The sequence below is a fragment of the Pseudonaja textilis genome, chromosome 2 (assembly GCF_049901715.1).
Source record: "Pseudonaja textilis isolate UNSWEBS1 chromosome 2, rPseTex1.2, whole genome shotgun sequence".
NCBI classification, from domain to species: Eukaryota; Metazoa; Chordata; class Lepidosauria; order Squamata; family Elapidae; genus Pseudonaja; species Pseudonaja textilis.
This window is the reverse complement of record NC_141991.1, coordinates 147,420,987-147,437,417: the sequence shown is the minus strand read 5'-3', so window position 1 is coordinate 147,437,417 and position 16,431 is coordinate 147,420,987. Positions and strand designations below refer to the sequence as shown.

The 16,431-nt window shown below is 40.5% G+C and overlaps 1 protein-coding gene across 1 annotated transcript in view; it reads right to left on the bottom strand.

Annotated features, from left to right (window-relative positions):
• The window catches only part of PPP1R3F (protein phosphatase 1 regulatory subunit 3F), a 42,957-nt gene that overhangs the window by 6,855 nt on the left and 19,671 nt on the right, over nucleotides 1-16,431 (bottom strand). Inside the window, exons 2-3 of the mRNA XM_026711653.2 lie at nucleotides 11,765-11,820; nucleotides 8,006-8,082 (exon numbers count right to left, since the gene is read on the bottom strand). Of these exons, the coding sequence (XP_026567438.1) occupies nucleotides 8,006-8,082; nucleotides 11,765-11,820 (133 nt within the window). The remainder of the gene's footprint in view (nucleotides 1-8,005; nucleotides 8,083-11,764; nucleotides 11,821-16,431) is intronic.

Genomic DNA, 16,431 nt, shown 5'->3' with positions numbered 1-16,431 from the left:
GACCTCAGGGACCACTAAATTCATAATTTTAAATTGCACGGACCACCAATGTGATCTGCTAATGACCAGCTGGTTGGGCATGGCAAGGTTGTCATGTGACTGGGCGGGCATGGCCAACTTGATGTCACTCCTGTTGAGGGGCACCTCGCCAACCTCTACTTGCCCCTCCCCTCCCAGCCACTCCCTTGCCTGCTCGCTCGAGCTCCTTAGGGCCCCAACAGGAAGCAGCTGTTAGAGCTGAGTAGCCACCACAAGAAAGAGTTGGCAAAACAGCTGGTTCAGTTTAAATTGGATCTGACTGAGGAGGCTCAGCAAAAGCACCTCACTGAGGACTATGAGCATAACCTTTCCAAGCAGAGAGAAGACCTGCAGGAGTGCAAGGCCAGGTACTGGTGCCTGGAGGCTCAGCAGACTGAGATGGTCAGCCAGTTTCAGGCCATGATATAGTCCCACTGGAACAAGGCCCTCTGGCTCTTCGCCACCAGTGGCACTTCCCTCCAGCCTTCACTCAAAGCCCCACACCAGGAGGCTGAAGCAGACCCCAAGTTGGAATTTATGCCTCCCTCAAAGCCGCACAAAAAGTCCCCGAAGTGGGAGACTCTCTGCAGCAACACATTCATTGCACGTATCTGGCCCAGGAGTCGTAGTTTAAGGATTTAGTGCAATATGAAAAATGCAAATAAATTTTCTGCGGACCACCAAAATTTTCTCACGGACCACCAGTTGGTGACTGCTGCTTCCAAAACCCTCTATTCATCTGGTCTGCCAACCTCAGTTGTAGATTAACCTGAATCCATGCAGCTCGTCTGCTCTAGAAGCATTCCAGTTTTTACCTTCTCTGATTGCTTTCATACCATTTCTTCAATTGCCCTAATGTTTTTCCATACTGACTATTTCCGATGCATGTTCAATTTGTTTGAACCATACTGTACTCCTACTGTTTTCCCATAAACATTTCCAAAATTTTAGGGTCTCTGTCAGGCTTCATTTGTAGTTAGTCCTTTCCCTTTTTCAAGCATTTTGTGGAATTTAATATTGATTTGCTTTAAATTGCAAAATCTGCAGGAACTGATTTATTTGATTCTCATATTACGTGATCTTCTCTGTAATAGCCATAACACTTTCTCTCAACTGTTCTGCAGCCTCTAAAATTCCTTTACTGTCCAGGTTGTACTTCACCCATACCCACACACAGTTTTGATTTTTTTTTTCCCAAGGTTCCTTGCTTCAAATTCTTTAAATTAGTCAAGTTTATGTAAATTTTCTTTATTTTCAATTCTATTTGCATGTACCATTTAGGTTTTCCTTTCTTAATAACTTCATTCCTTCGTATTTGAAGCCCCAATTTCTCAGTAGTTACATACTATAACTATGGCATACATCAACTGGCTCATTTGGGCCAATGTTTCAATTGGAATAATTTTAACAACTTCTTCACTGTTTTAACCAAAGTTTTCTTGATAATTTGATTCCATTTTAGTAAATGTATTTTTTTTTCAACTTCTTTCATTCTGTCTTTGATTGAGATAGGCAGGATAAACAGGTGGGAAGAGGTCAAGAGAAGGCAGTCCCTTACTTTATCAAGGCTCTGGGCTGGAAGGGAGCAAGCCAGGAGGGGTGGGTCCTATTTCAACAACCAGCGGGATTTGGTTAATAATGGCAATGGGGACTGCCTGGATTGCTGTTGCCAAATGATGTGGTCATGTGATGTCACACTTTACAACTGCATCACTTAGCAATGGAAATTCCAGTCCCAATTACAGTCGTCACCCAAGGATTACCTGTATACCACAATAGCCTTAAGAATTTTTTTGGAAAAATGGATACTGCAATGCAAAGATACTGTTGTCATTTGGAAAGGATTTCAAGATGCTGAAGGAAAAAAAAATCTAATCAAAACATTAATCTCCAAGCAATAATGGTAGGATCAACTACTAATTTCATACATTTTGGGGGAAATGCTATCAACTCCAGATTACTGTTGTCATGACACCAGTTATAACATGCTAGGTGAGGAACTGTTTATACAGGACACATTTAATAATAGAGGTTTGAATAAAGCCACTTCCCTGAAGTGATGGAAACAGTCAGCAACCTGCCAACTTTTCACAGGACTGATTTCCTTTGCAAGCCAAGATTATTGTAATTATTTGGTATTATTTGCTCAAAACAAACAAATCTAAGCGCTGAAAAAACAAGAATAATATGAATAAAAATAACAGTGTAATGAGCAATATGAGATCTAATTTTGTAAATGTTAAGGATATATACATTTAAAGGTGTGGTGACAGGAATATTAAGAATAAATAAAATTTAGGTGAAAAAAGAATATAAGGAAAATTGTCAGCTAAAAAATCAGAAAACTGCTCAGATGGAAAAGGGTGTTGGTACTTACCTGAGACGCCCATTCTCTGTGAGGTGTGAAGAGCATCCAGTAGTGGGAGGTGCTTCAATCTCTGTATGTATAGGCTTGGTTTAATTTGTGGGATGCTCCTCCTCTTCCATGGGACTCCTCCCAAGTGTCCCCCAGTTTTGGCAAAGAGGAAGTGATGAACACCCTTGCCCCGTATGCCTGATCTAATCGTTGGCCGGAACATGACCCCACCAGACGGAAATTGGGTGGGGCTGGATGCTCTTCACAGCTCACAGAGGATGGGCGTCTCAGGTAAGTACCAACGCCCTTTATCCCATGAGCTGTTCAGAGCATCCAGTAATGGGACATACCAAAGTTTGCTTATCCTATGGGAGGGTCTCCGTCTGGTTTGGAGTCCCCTCCTGGGCCTTATGGACCCATTGCAAAACTCTCCTGCCAAAGGAAGCCTCAGCTGAGGCAAAGATATCTATTTTATAGTGCCTAATGAAGGGCGATGGAGAGGCCCAAGTTGCCGCCCGACAAATTTTTGTTATTGGCACTTGTGTGGCCCATGCTGCCGATGTTGCAGCGCTTCTGGTCATATGCGCTGTTATAGCACTGGTAATGATTGAGCCTCATATGTTTTAGCTATCAGAGCTCTTAACCATCGACCTATTGTTGAAGATGAGACTTTGCATCGTTGAGTGGTGGGCTGAAACGAAATGAAAAGATTTTTCATTTTTTTGAAAGGCGCTGTATGGTGAATATACATACATAGGGCCCGTTTTACATCAAGTCGATGCCATTGGTGTTCTAGCCCGAGTTGGCTTCGGACAGAAGTTCAGGAGTACCAATTCCTGTGCCCTGTGAAAAGCCGAATTAATTTTTGGTATGAACATAGGGTCAGGACGAAGGACTACTCTGTCTGAATGAAAGATGCAGAGATCTTGTCTGCCAGATCGATAAGGCTGCCAGTTCCGAAATACGTCGAGCAGATGTTATTGCTACTCAAAAAACTACTTTGTATGTTAGAAAGTGGAGACTTGTAGTCTTCAAGGGCTTGAAGGGACACTTCGTGAGTGCTATGAGAACCTTGTTATGGTCCCAAGTCGGATAACAGTGAACCACCAGAGGGAAAACTCCGTATGTGTGGGTGATGAGAAATAGATGGTAGGTCTCCACAAGTAACGACCAAGGCCAGGGCCACTACCTGTCTTCTCAAAGTATTTGGTGAGAGACCCTTGTCTAGTCCTTCTTGTAAAAACTCCAATATTTGTGCCAGTGATGGAGAGGTGGAATCGATGCAAGATTTAACACATCATTTACAAAAACTAGTCCAAGTGGCATTGTACATGCAAGTTATTGAGGGGCGCCTGGCCGCTTGGATGGTGGCAATGACTTTGTTAGAGAACTGCTCTCTTTTCTGACATCTCCGCTTAACCTCCATTCGACAAGGTGTAGCCATTGAGGGTCTGGATGTTGAAGAGGGCGAGCGAGACTCCATCTGGCGGAATTCTCCATGGTTCTGCTAAGGACAGATCCCAGAGATCTGCAAACCACGGCCACCTGGGCCAGTATGGTGCCACCAGCAAGAGTTCCACTCTCTCTTCCAGAAGCTTCTGGATGACTTTGGCAATCACTGGAAGTGGATGGAATGAGTAAAGAAGACCCGGAGGCCAGCAGCAGCAGAGCACATTGATGTTCTCTGCACCTTGTGAAGGGTATCTGGACACGAATCTCGGGAGCTGAGAGTTGAGGGGTGAAACGAACAAGTCTATGACTGGCTGACCGAATCTCCGAACCGCCTCTTGAAATAGACTTGGGTGCAGGCGCCACTACGATTGATCGACCATAGCCCTGCTTAACCAGTCTGCCTGGGTATTTGACAGACCCAATATGTGCTCTGCCCTGATGGAGAGCAGGTTGTTTTCTGCCCAACGACACAGTTGCTCCGCTTCCCGCATGAGTTGTTTCGAATGCGTATCCCGCTTGTTTATGTGGGCCTTTGTTGTCACATCGGTCAAGATCAGCACGTGTTGGTTCCAAATCTGTGGGAAGAAGCTGCGAAGAGCCAGATGGACTGCAGTTTATGCTGCACAACTGTTCTATGGAGGACCAACGGCCTTGGGTTGTGAGGGACTGATAGTGTGCTCCTCATCCAAACAGGCTGGTATCTGTTGTGATGGTAAGTCTGTCGGGCTCTTTGAACTGGCAACCTTTGTTGATGATTGGCCTGGTCCACCAGTGGAGAGAGATGAGGACCTTCGATGGTATACTGACCTGGACTTGGAGTTGCTTCTTCCTGACCACTGGTACAGAAGGAGGAACCACTTCAGTGATCTAGTGTGGAGCCGAGCCCAGGGAATAATAGATATGCATGGGATCATTTTGCCTAGTAATTTGGAGAGATTGGCCAAGGGTACCCGCTTGAGCATTCTGATCTCTGTAGCTAATTGAAGTATGTTCTTTTGTCTATCTGGTGACAGGAAAACCTTTCCTTCAACTGTGTCTATAATTGTCCCCAGGTGGAGCAATCGAGTCGATGGTGTTAAATGACTCTTTGTCCAATTTATTGAGAAGCCGTGTTGTTCTAGTGTCTGCAATGTGATTTGAGTGTCTCTAATTGCCGTCTGATTGGAAGTTTACAAAATTAAGATATCATCGAGATAGCACTGTAGTCGGACAGGTCTACCTCTGAGATGGGTGGCCAAGGCTGCGAGAACCTTTGTAAAGGTTTAGGGGGCAGAGGCTAAGCCAAAGGGAAGGGCTACATATTCAAAATGTTGACTGTTGTAGCAAAATCTGAGGAATTTGCTGTGGGTTGGCCTAATTGGAATATGTAAATATGCCTCCGTTAAATCTATTGACATTAGGACGTCACCCTGTCTAATGCCGAGCAAAATAGATTGTAAGGTGGTCATCTTAAACTTGCGAGAGACCAAGAAACGGTTGAGGATTTTAAATCTAAAATTGTTCTCCACCCCACAACCCCCCAAACTCTTTGGAACAACAAAAAGGTGTGAGTAAAAACCCTGCCCACGCTGGCTTAGAACCACAGGTTGAATGGCTTGGATCTTTAGTAAATGATAGATAGCTGTTTCCATAAGATTCCTTTTAACTGAATCTCTAGAAAGAGGGCATGACATGAAGAAGTTTGGGGGAGTGGATTGAAATTCTAGAGCTAGGCCAAATCTATTGCTAGTTCCACCCAAGTTCTCATCCTCACGGGAATCTCCTCCGGGAGGGCCTCCTCCTGTCGAAGTCCCACCACTGTTGGAGTAAACATGGCCTTTGTGTGACTGGAGCTACCATTGAGTTACTTGGTTGTACTTGAGGAGTCGCACTGTGCCTGGATGGTACGGACAGATCCAGGGGAGGAGGTGGAGGGGGGCTTATGGCCAATTCTGGTTAGGGGGAGACAAAGCTTGAGAGTTTATCTCAGCCTCTCATGTGCACTTTTTCATGTGCTTTTCATTTTGGCGCCCCTTGGCATCTTTTTCCGCAGCTTTGGAAGTTCCCTTGGGCTGTTTTGACTTGCTCTGGGATTTAGACATAGCCTTTGAGGTTGATGCTCGGGAACTATTGCCACTTGCCATTGTTATTGAAAATAGTACAGTATGCCCATTAGTGGAGGCTGTAATATTTGGGCGGTAGGCATGCCCAGGGACTTGTTCCAGGAATGGACAGGGGACCCTGGCAACACTACTCCCCCTTTTTTGTAATAATATGATTTGTATTGTTGTTGTTGTTGTTGTTATGATGATGATGATGATGATGATGAATATGGTTAATTGTGCCAATAATGCAGCTGATTAATTAAATTGCCAGATTAGCCAAATTAAAGACATCTATCAGGCCAGAATGAAATAAAAAAACTGAGAATTCAGTGGCCTGCAACAGCTTCCCTGCACAGGCGGACTTAAGCCTTGGTGCTCACTGTTGTGCTGCTGGATCAGATGGGCTGTGAGGGTTGGGCCAACAATCTTTGTTGCACAGAAAACCCCCCAAAGGCAGACAAACGATGGTTCTGAATTTCCCTGGGTTCCTTAAGCAGAAACTTCTAAAGGGGAACAATGCTTCTCACAGCCTGCAAAGAATTTGGAGCTCAGCGCTGCCACCTGGTTTATTTATCAAGGGAAAAACAATGCCGCCAGACCATTTACTTTTGGCGCATGCAGACCAGCAGCAATCTCCCGCTGTGCAAGGGAAATGCCTCAGACGGCTTCCCTCAACCAACTAGGATGGTGAGGAAGGGCACAAATGGATGCTTATGTCCCCACCCCAAAACGGTGTCTTCTGAGAGGAGAGTTAATCTAGCCTCGGGCCATTTGAACAATGCTGCAGAAGCTAAATCGGGTAGATAGGAGAAGCACGATTCGAGGCCGGTGTCTCCAACCACCCCGGGGTTGTCGGGAGCGCTCCCCAATAATAAGACGGGCTCCATTGGCCAGATAACAGGTGATGGAAGCTCTGTCAGCTGTCGAATGTTTGGGGGATTTGAAAGATAGATTGGGCTATTTTCAAACCTGAATTAACTGTTTTCTCCTGTTTCGGCCAAGGAAGGAATAAAAGCACTGCCTATTCTCAATGAAGCTGAGCCAAAACTGGGGGACACTTGTGAGGAGTCCCGTGGAGGAGGAGGAGCATCCCACAAATTAGGACCAGCCTTTACAGAGACTGAATCACCTCCCACTACTGGATGCTCTGAACAGCTCATGGGAGAATATGAAATATATATAAGAATATGAATATGTATATATATATGTGTGTGTGTGTTTAAAATATAACTGAATGCTCTTTGCTATTTATGTCTGCATGATTTATTATTCCTCATATATTGTCATTAAGTATATTATGTATCATTTGTACATTAGCATAATTATTACCTAAAATATTGCACAAAGTATACGGGTTGCCCTCAATTTATGGCCACTACTTATTCAGTGGCTGTTGAAAAATATACCAGATGGATTTACAATCAGTTTATGAAATTGTGGCCTTTGCAGGATCCCCATGGTCATATGATTGTGATTCGGGTATCTGGATGCCATTCTTGCAATTATGATGTCAGAACGAGCTGCAGTCATGTGATCACCATTTACAACCTTATTCTGTAGTACCTGCTCTGTGGTGGCCCCCACCATCCCACTTATGCCCTGTAGTGCCTGTCTGTACTCCCTGCTGTCCCATTTGTGCTCAGAATTACCTGCCCACAGCCCCCGCCAACCTGCCTGCATTCAAAAGCACTGGCCTTTGGCTCCTGCAGCTTGCCCACATTAAGAAGTTCTCTCCCTGCCAATCTGCCTGCATCCTTCTCCAGCTGGCCCATGCCCTGTAGCATCTCCCCACAGCATCGCCCCCTCTGCAGAACCCACCTACCCACTCACCCTGCTCCTTGCCTGGGACTCTTGCCACTTACCTTTTAACGACCCACATGATCTGGAGGCTATGATGGCCACTGGGACAGTCATTGTTAAGCGATGCAGACAACGAGCTTTACGACTATATTGCTTAGCAATGGAAATTCTGTTCCCAATTATTATCATAACCTGAAGACTATCTTTACTCTTATGTGCTACACAAATATATGTTGATGTCTATGAAGAATCAGTGTGGCAAAGTCAGGCCACTCTTGACTTTGTTGCTCTTTACCTGTTTTATTGGAGTTGAAGGCTGAGTCACAGAAGAGTTTGGAAATTCCTTGGATAGATTTCCTTCAACACTTGTTTCTGTGATGAGAGAAAGACAGAGGAAATGTATGGAGATAACAGGGAGAGAAAGTACAGAATCAGCATTCAATATGGAGGACTATTTATTTGCAAGTCATCTACTCAGAACTGCTGGGTAGAATCAGTATTTTGTACTTCTGTGAGCTCAGAATGGGATCCTGGACATCCAATTTCTTAATAATCTTAGTTTATACATATTTTAAACATACTTTTAGAAACCTCTACAGTCAGCATTGAACTTGTATAATGATTGCATAAGCACCAATTTTACTAACAAATCTCAGGACTCAGTTAGCAGAAATACCCCCAATTCATTGTTTCTTCTTATTCATATCATAATGTAAAGCAGGCTTTCTCAAACTGTTTTCTTTCAGAACTCCGTCCTACTTTTAAATTTTATGTAAGTTTTTGTTTCTATGGCTTATATTTATTGATATTTATCACAGAAGTAGTCCTTGACTTACAACCACAATTGAGCCCCCAAATTTGTTGCTATGCCAGACAGTTGCTAAGTGAATTTTAACACATTTTATGACTTTTCTTGCCCTAATTAAGTGAATCACTGTAGTTGTTAAGTGAATCTGGCTTCACCACTTATTTTGCTTGTCAAAAGGTCACAAAAGGTGATCACGTGACCCCAGGATAGTGCAATCGCCATAAATACATGCCACTTGCCAAGCTTCCAAATTTTGATCATGGGACCATAGGGATGTTGCAACAGTTGTAAATGTGAAAAACAGTCATAAGTAACTTTTTTCAGTGCCATTGCAACTTCAAACAGTCACTAAACAAATGGTTGTAAGTCAAGGAATACTTTTTATTAAAAATTAAAATTAATGCATCTACTGCCACTGTCACTTCTCATGATTTTAATGGAATTTTAATATATTATTTTTCAACAAATAATTTTGATTTCATATACCCCTGAAAGGGTCTCGGGGAATATAGATATAGATCTTTAAAATATGTATCACTGCAGAAGGACTTTGAATCCAAGCTGATATAAAATGAAAATATTCAAGTTTAGAAAACACAATATTAAACGTAGTTCTAGGATGCAGAAATACCTTACTTGATTGTTCAAGTTTATTGTACTTTTGGGTAGTCTGTCAAGCCATCAAGATATAATAGAGGAAAATTTTGACTATGAAATTACTTTTCATTTTCCATTGACAAGATACAGTTTTCAGTTTAATTAAAAAAAAATAAAAAAATAAAACTGAAAATCATTTGATTTCAACAATAAAATAAACCATAGAAAAAAACAATTCAAAAGAATTGCTTATGTGATTTGTTCCCCCAGAAATGTGTTAATTATTAAACTACAATAAGGTTTCTCATTACAACAATCTGAAGAACAGCTTCACTCATCAAGGACTGTGAAACGTATTGTGGGAACTCTTAAGCTCACCACCATCTTTTGAATTGCTGATCCCAATTGCTGCATACTTTTCTGCTGATACCCTTGTTTCTAGTTGCTCACCTTGATAGACAAGGTCAGAGAAAAGAGGAAGGAGAGAAATAAGTTTCAAGAAAGAGAAATCTAAGTTTCTCTTCGAGGCAAAGTTGCTTTTTCAGTCTTAGCAATTGGCTACAATTGTACCTACAAATTACTTCCAATTTACTATAATGATATGCAGGCAGTTTGCCTGCCATTATTACAACTGAGATTATTACAACTGAGAATTTTTAAAATGTAACAATCAAATTCCTGTAATGTTGTTGCACTATAACCAAAACATTTGTAGGATTTCATGCAGCCTTAATTGTGCTTGAACTCTGTAATAATTCCTTGCAATCTTTTGCTAGAACTACCTCCGTTCTGTTGCCTAGCCAATATTTACAGGATGAGACACACCTTCCTTCTATTTTCTCTGGAACAACAACCCTGTGGGGTGGGTTCGATTGAGAGAGAGTGGCTGGCCCAAAGTCAGACTTTCATGGCTAAGATGGGACTTGAACTCACGGTCTCCCATTTTCTAGTCTGGTGCCTTAACCACTAGACAACCTATTTCTTTTCTTTCTTTTGTATAGAGAGAAAGCATTAAGTCTATGAAGTTCCACAAATGAAAAAGGGCAAACTATGAACTGTGGAACCTTCTTCCACTTTTGGTATCTTGGAGGAAGATACAGCCGAGTGATTAATTTGGAGGACAAGGTTAATCACAGAAATGCCATGACTTGCACCAGGCATCAGAATACAAAACTGCATTTATGTGAAGTTGTCCCTGTACCAAAACTACATTTATGTGAAGTTGTCTGCTTTACCAAAACCATATTTCGGTTTCCTCATGCTGGCTTATTGAAAATACAGGAGTCCAAGTATTGTCTTTTCCTGGATATTGGCTATTCACTTGCTTTGAATTTATAACTAAAACCTAGGGGATTATAGCAACCTGGCCAATGACATCCTCTTAACTTCTTGACTACTATGAAAATTGAGTCATTATCTTTCCTGTACTCTAGAATATATATAAAACACACAGAACTACATACAATTTATGCTTCATTTCTTCTCTTTTCTTTCTCTACATGTTTCCAATTCTTCCCCACAGTCCAGCATTTTCACCAATACTTGACTTATTTGGCATCCCTCTGAAATGGCTTTGCTACCAAAAAATTACATTGGGAAAATTCTGTCTGCCCCTCTGAAAAATGGCCCAGAAAATCTGATCTCACATTAATTGATCTGTCTAAGAAATCATAAGAAATGATCATATGTGGTTTCAGGACTATCTGCTGCTAATATACTGATGATATTTAGCTATATTTGTCCTTTTATTGCATGCTGAATTTGGATGTCTCAAGATCCTCCCCGTGCCGATCTCTAAAGTGTAAATAACTGGTTATGGAAAAACAAACTGAAGCTAAAATTGGACAAAATTGAGGTTTTATTGATCCAAAGACTTGACTTCTTTAGATTCCAATATTGATATGCTTAACATGCCAATATAAGATTATCTTACAGCTAATTTTGCTTTTCCACAGTGCAGCCCAGTCTCTGGAATTACTTGCAGTTAGAGCTGACTGTTCCTTGCATTGTTACAGTTCTGAAAAAGTCTCGATATGTTTCTTTTAAGTTTTTCATATGTTTTAATGAGTTTTAAGCAGGTTTTTAATCATCTAATATTTGATTTTTATTGATCATGTTTGTAATCCAAGGCATATACAGTTTAAATACACATTCTTTCCATGTTTGGCAAATGCTGCTTTTCTAGTCTCCAAGTGTTTTCTCTTTTGTGGCTGGTAGATGTCTATATTAATTATTAAATTCAATGGTCGTTGAACTAGTAATCCCAGTTTAACTTTAACTGTTCCTCTTTCTGTTTTTTTTTTATGTATCTGCTGAGTGCATTCCATGCCGCTGGCAAAATTACATTCTGGCATCCATCTGTACACATGTAAATTTGAATGGAACTGCGAATGGAGGATCTGTTGTAACATTCGTAATTTTAAAAAACTCCAAAAGGGGAATTGAAGATATTTTCCCAGTTTAGTAGTTATAACAAAATAAAAGCTCTCCTGGATCTAACCCAAAGGTTTCATGTAGTCCAGCATCCTGTCCCAATGCAGACAGCTTTAAATGGTCAATGGAATTATTTACTTCATCCATATTGATTACAGCAACATTTTCTTCTTTGCCCTCAAATGCCAGACAAAGAAGATCCAGCAAGCAACTTACCTTCAGAATAAATATACTGAGCTATGTCTTCTATTTGCAGCTCATTTTCACCTGACCTGCAACAAAAAGACTTCATGAATACTGGCTGTTAGGAGACACATGAATTGTTGATATGATCCCCAAGACAAATAGGTATCAAATACATATTGCACAATAGGCGCTTCTGATGCAACCTGTGTTCTCTGCAATTTAAAGTTTTCTAATTAATCAATTTTATAAAAGCATTGATAATGTTGTATTTCATGTGCTAAAGGACACAATGGGAATACAGAATAGGACTGTTATGCACAAGTTCTTGATAATAAAGGACATGGACAAATTACTTGAATTCATTGCTTAAATGTATTAGACCAACATAGCATATTTCTTTATACTGTATATTTCATTGGGAGATTTGAACTCAGTTGGGACTCTTTAATAGGAGTTCAGGATGTGCTTCTGAACTCTAAGAGTCCCAAGTAATTAGCAGCAGGTCCCATTCAAAGAACAGCTATAAATAAATACTAATATGCTTTCATCATATTAATATATATGCAGGATAGCATTTCTATCTATATCTCTCTTCTATTTAAACAATGGCTCCAAGAGAGAGAGAGACAAGAGGGAGAAAACAAGTAGTTCTCTACTTTCTTAAACATAAGAGTCTTATTTTACTACCTATAGGCTGGATGACAGACAGACAGACAGACAATGAAAGAAGCCTTCCCCTTACCCACAGAGGTGCTTAAAGGTTTGTGAACGCATTTGAATTATTAATATTCTTGCACTACCGTATCTCTTGGCATTAACTTTAGTGGTCCAAAGGTTCATAGATGGAAAGCGATGATGCAATCTCCAACACCCCTAATCATCATCAGGGACACACACTCACTATTTCTATCTTGTTTGTGTGACTTGTATGGTTGTGGCTTGGTTGGCACATTAGCAATAATTTGTTTTACAGGATAGTACTGAAATCCTTGACCTTGTATATCCATTTTGTAGTGTCAAGAACTATCTGTACTCTTATATGTAACTTCCACTGATGTACCCAAATTTGGTCTAGTTATTGTTGACATATATAAGCTTTCCAAGAGCCTCCTATATTTACTGCTACCAGATACGATTTGCTCTTCTTCCTTTAGAAATTTATCCTCCATAGGTTGTTGGCTGAATTGGTCACTCAGCCATAGACATTTTTAAATGACCATAATTTTCTGTTCCTGGCTGAAGAGATTTTTCTTACTCATCTTTTTCAAGCTATCAACCTTAATTCAGGATAAAGGTCTCTTTATTATTTATAAATCTCAAGTTTAGGCAGGATCAGCCTTGCTTTGTTCAAATCCTTCCTTAAACAACATTTGGTTTAGTTTCTCATTTCAGGCATTGATAGCTTGCTTTAGTTCATAAAAGCTTTTCTGTAGTTTGCTCATCAGGTTCTGAAAGAATTCTGGGGGCTGTTCCATGTGAATCTCTCATTCTCCCTATAAGTCTTTAGACCCAGTTGGTCACCATCGGTGCTTCTCCTGCTGCTATACCTAAGAGTATTCTGACTAAAGTCACTCTGTGAGCGAGATGGGAGATATCTAAATTTGAGAAATAAATTTTAAAAAATAAAGTATGCTTCATAATAGAGGCAAAGTTCATCATAGTCCTCTCCCTAGTTTGGGATTATTCCTAGTCCAACCATCTGGCTCTGTAGTGGTATACTTCTCCATTTCCACTACATTTTGTCTTGAAGCCTCATCTGCATTATATTGCCTTTGTACTGGCAGGTATTTTTTATTTTATTTTTATCTTGCCTTTATTAATTTTATAGATAACTCAATACAGCAAATTACATTAGATGTAATTAGTACATTAGACTTAGATGAGGGAATAGAAGGGGAACTTATCAAATTTGCAGATGATACGAAGCTGGCAGGAATAGCCAACATACCTACCTAGACGATAGGCTCAAGATCCAGATGGATCTTGACAACACTTGAACACTGAGCCCTAATTAACAAAATGAAATTCAATGTAAAGAAAAGTAAAGTCTAACTTTTAGGCAAGAAAAACCATATATATATATATTTGTTTGTTTTCTTAAGTTTTCGCGGGTATCTATATGTATGGTATTCAGCTTTGCTTGGGTATTTTCCCACGTCATTATAGTTGTGCTTTTAAAGTTGTAGCGACATTTCAGCAGAATCTCATCTGCCATCATCAGGCTTCTGTATTGTGTTTGTCTGTGAGTCAGGCTTGCACAGCCGTTTCTGTTTTAAATTTGGTGCTAGCCTTGTGCTGTGTTAGTATGGTTTTTTTCTTCATCCTGATTGGTTGGGAGTCTTGGTCTGTGTTTATTAGTCTTGGAGTTTGCTATGTTCTGCTTGATTGGTGTTTCTAATATCTTCTGTCTGTTTTGTAGCGTTTTTTTGTCTTGATTGGCTGGCAACATTGTGTTTCCTGTATTGGAGGCTTTTAGTGTGGCTTGGCTTTGAGTAAATGGACAGCTATCATTTATTAGGAAGCTAGGTTTCATCTGGGTGCCTGGTTGGGGTGTGTTTGAGCTGGAGGTATCGGGGGGGTGTCTGTTTGTGCCCAGGTGTTTGCTTGGCTTGTGGTGTGGAGATTTTTTTTGTTTGTGAGTACAGGCTTCCAGATAATTGACAGTCTGGTGGAGTCATCTCTTCTATTCATGCTTTCAGGTCTTTTTTCAATCTCTATGGCTTCACTGATGATTCTGTAGTTGGGGTTTTCTATAGTGGCTAGGGTTTTGGTGCCATTGAAGTCGATGCTATGACCTGTGGCTTTCATGTGTTGGACTAATGAGGAAGTGTGTTCCAGCTTTTTTACTGCATTTTTGTGTTCATCCAGGCGGGTACTTATTCTTCTATTGGTCTGTCCAATGTATGTGGCAGGGCATGATGCGCAGGGGACTTCATATATGCCTTGGTTTTCCAGGTCAATTTTATCTTTGGGGTTTTTTAGGATGGCTGCTATATTTCTGTCTGTTTTGAAGGCAGTCTTTATGTGATGCCTCTGTAGTATCTTACTGATTTTGTCTGTAGTATCTCTTATGTAGGGCAGAACAGCTGTTCCATAGGTCTGTTCATCTTCTAGGTCTCCATTATGTCTCAGTGTGTTTTTGTGGATCAGCCCTGTGATTTTGCTTTTGTGGAAGCTGTTGGCTGTTCAAAGACTGAACTATGCACCCTGACTAAAAAAGACTGAACTATGCATCCTGACTAAAGTACTGACAGCCAATGGCTTTCACAAAAGCAAAATCATAGGCCTGATCCACAAAAACACACTGAGACATAATGGAGACTTAGAAGATGAACAGACCTATGGAACAGCTGTTCTGCCCTACATAAGAGGTACTACCGACAAAATCAGCTGAATGCCAGATAAGGAATAATGAGAGTCAACCTAGAAATAAGGAGAAATTTTCTGACAGTGAGAACGATCAACCAATGGAACAATTTGCCTTTAGAAGTTATGGGAGCTTCATCACTGGAAGCTTTCAAGAAGAGACTGGACTGCCATTTGTCATAAATGGTGTGGGATTTCCTGCTTGGGTGGAGGTTGGGCTAGATGACCTATAAGGCCCCTTCCAACTCTGTTATTCTATTCTACATAGTACTTCTTCCTCCTCCAATTTTCCCCACAACAACAACAACAATGTAAGGTGGATTGAATTGAGAGAAAGTAACTGGCTCAAAAGCACCCAGCCAGCTTTCATGCTAAGACAAGATAAGAACTTGTGGTCTCCTGGTTTCTAGACAGGTGCCTTAACCATTCGACTAAACTGGCTCTTGTTACTAAATGTTATTTATCTAGTTGCCAAATATTATTTTTGGGAAGAGATCCCATCTCTTCACTTGCTTTCCAGTTTCCAATTTCATGAATTGGTAGTTTTTAAATACCGCTCAAGTCTTTATCTCTTCATTTCTTTTCTTTTGACCATAAGGAAGAGTTTATCTGGGAAGAGAGGCATGTCTCTTTGTTAGGTGTCTCTGAACTGCATCTCAACTAGTGCTGAAACAGGGTATAGTGCTGGTTTGAAACCACAGGCAAGGGACAACTGTGGTAATGTTGCATACTAGTGGCTGCTAAGTTCAAATTCCCAATTGGCTTTATTTTCTCATTAAAGTAAGTCAGATTTATTATTTTAAGCCTTCCAGTGGACAGATTTAGGATCCCCATATTTTTTTTGTGTCAGCTGTATACCCATCCTTGTTCAACTATACTTGTTTCCTTCTTTTCTCTTTAGAAATATAACCCCATACTGTAAATCCAGACATTCTAGTATGATTTAAACCAAATTTTCTGTTGAACCATAGCTAATAAGAATTGGCTGTAATGACTAGCCAGTTTGGAAGATGGCAGGAATAGTTTTTTCCTGCCATTTCTGATCCAGACCTGAGTCAAATAGCATACACCTATAGAGAATGATGCTTTCTGTTGATCCATTTTGTTCTAGTGCAAAGGGAACAGATCTCTTACGAATAAACCCATTTTCCTTTAAATAATTAGATATCTGTTCACTCAAAATTCAATCATCAAAATATAAATTATCTTTCTTTAAAAATTTATTTTTTTATTTAAAAGATTCCTATTTAAACTAATAGCAGTACCACTTAGACTTATATACCATCTCACAGAGCTTTATAGCCCTCTCTATGCAGTTTACAGAGTCAGCC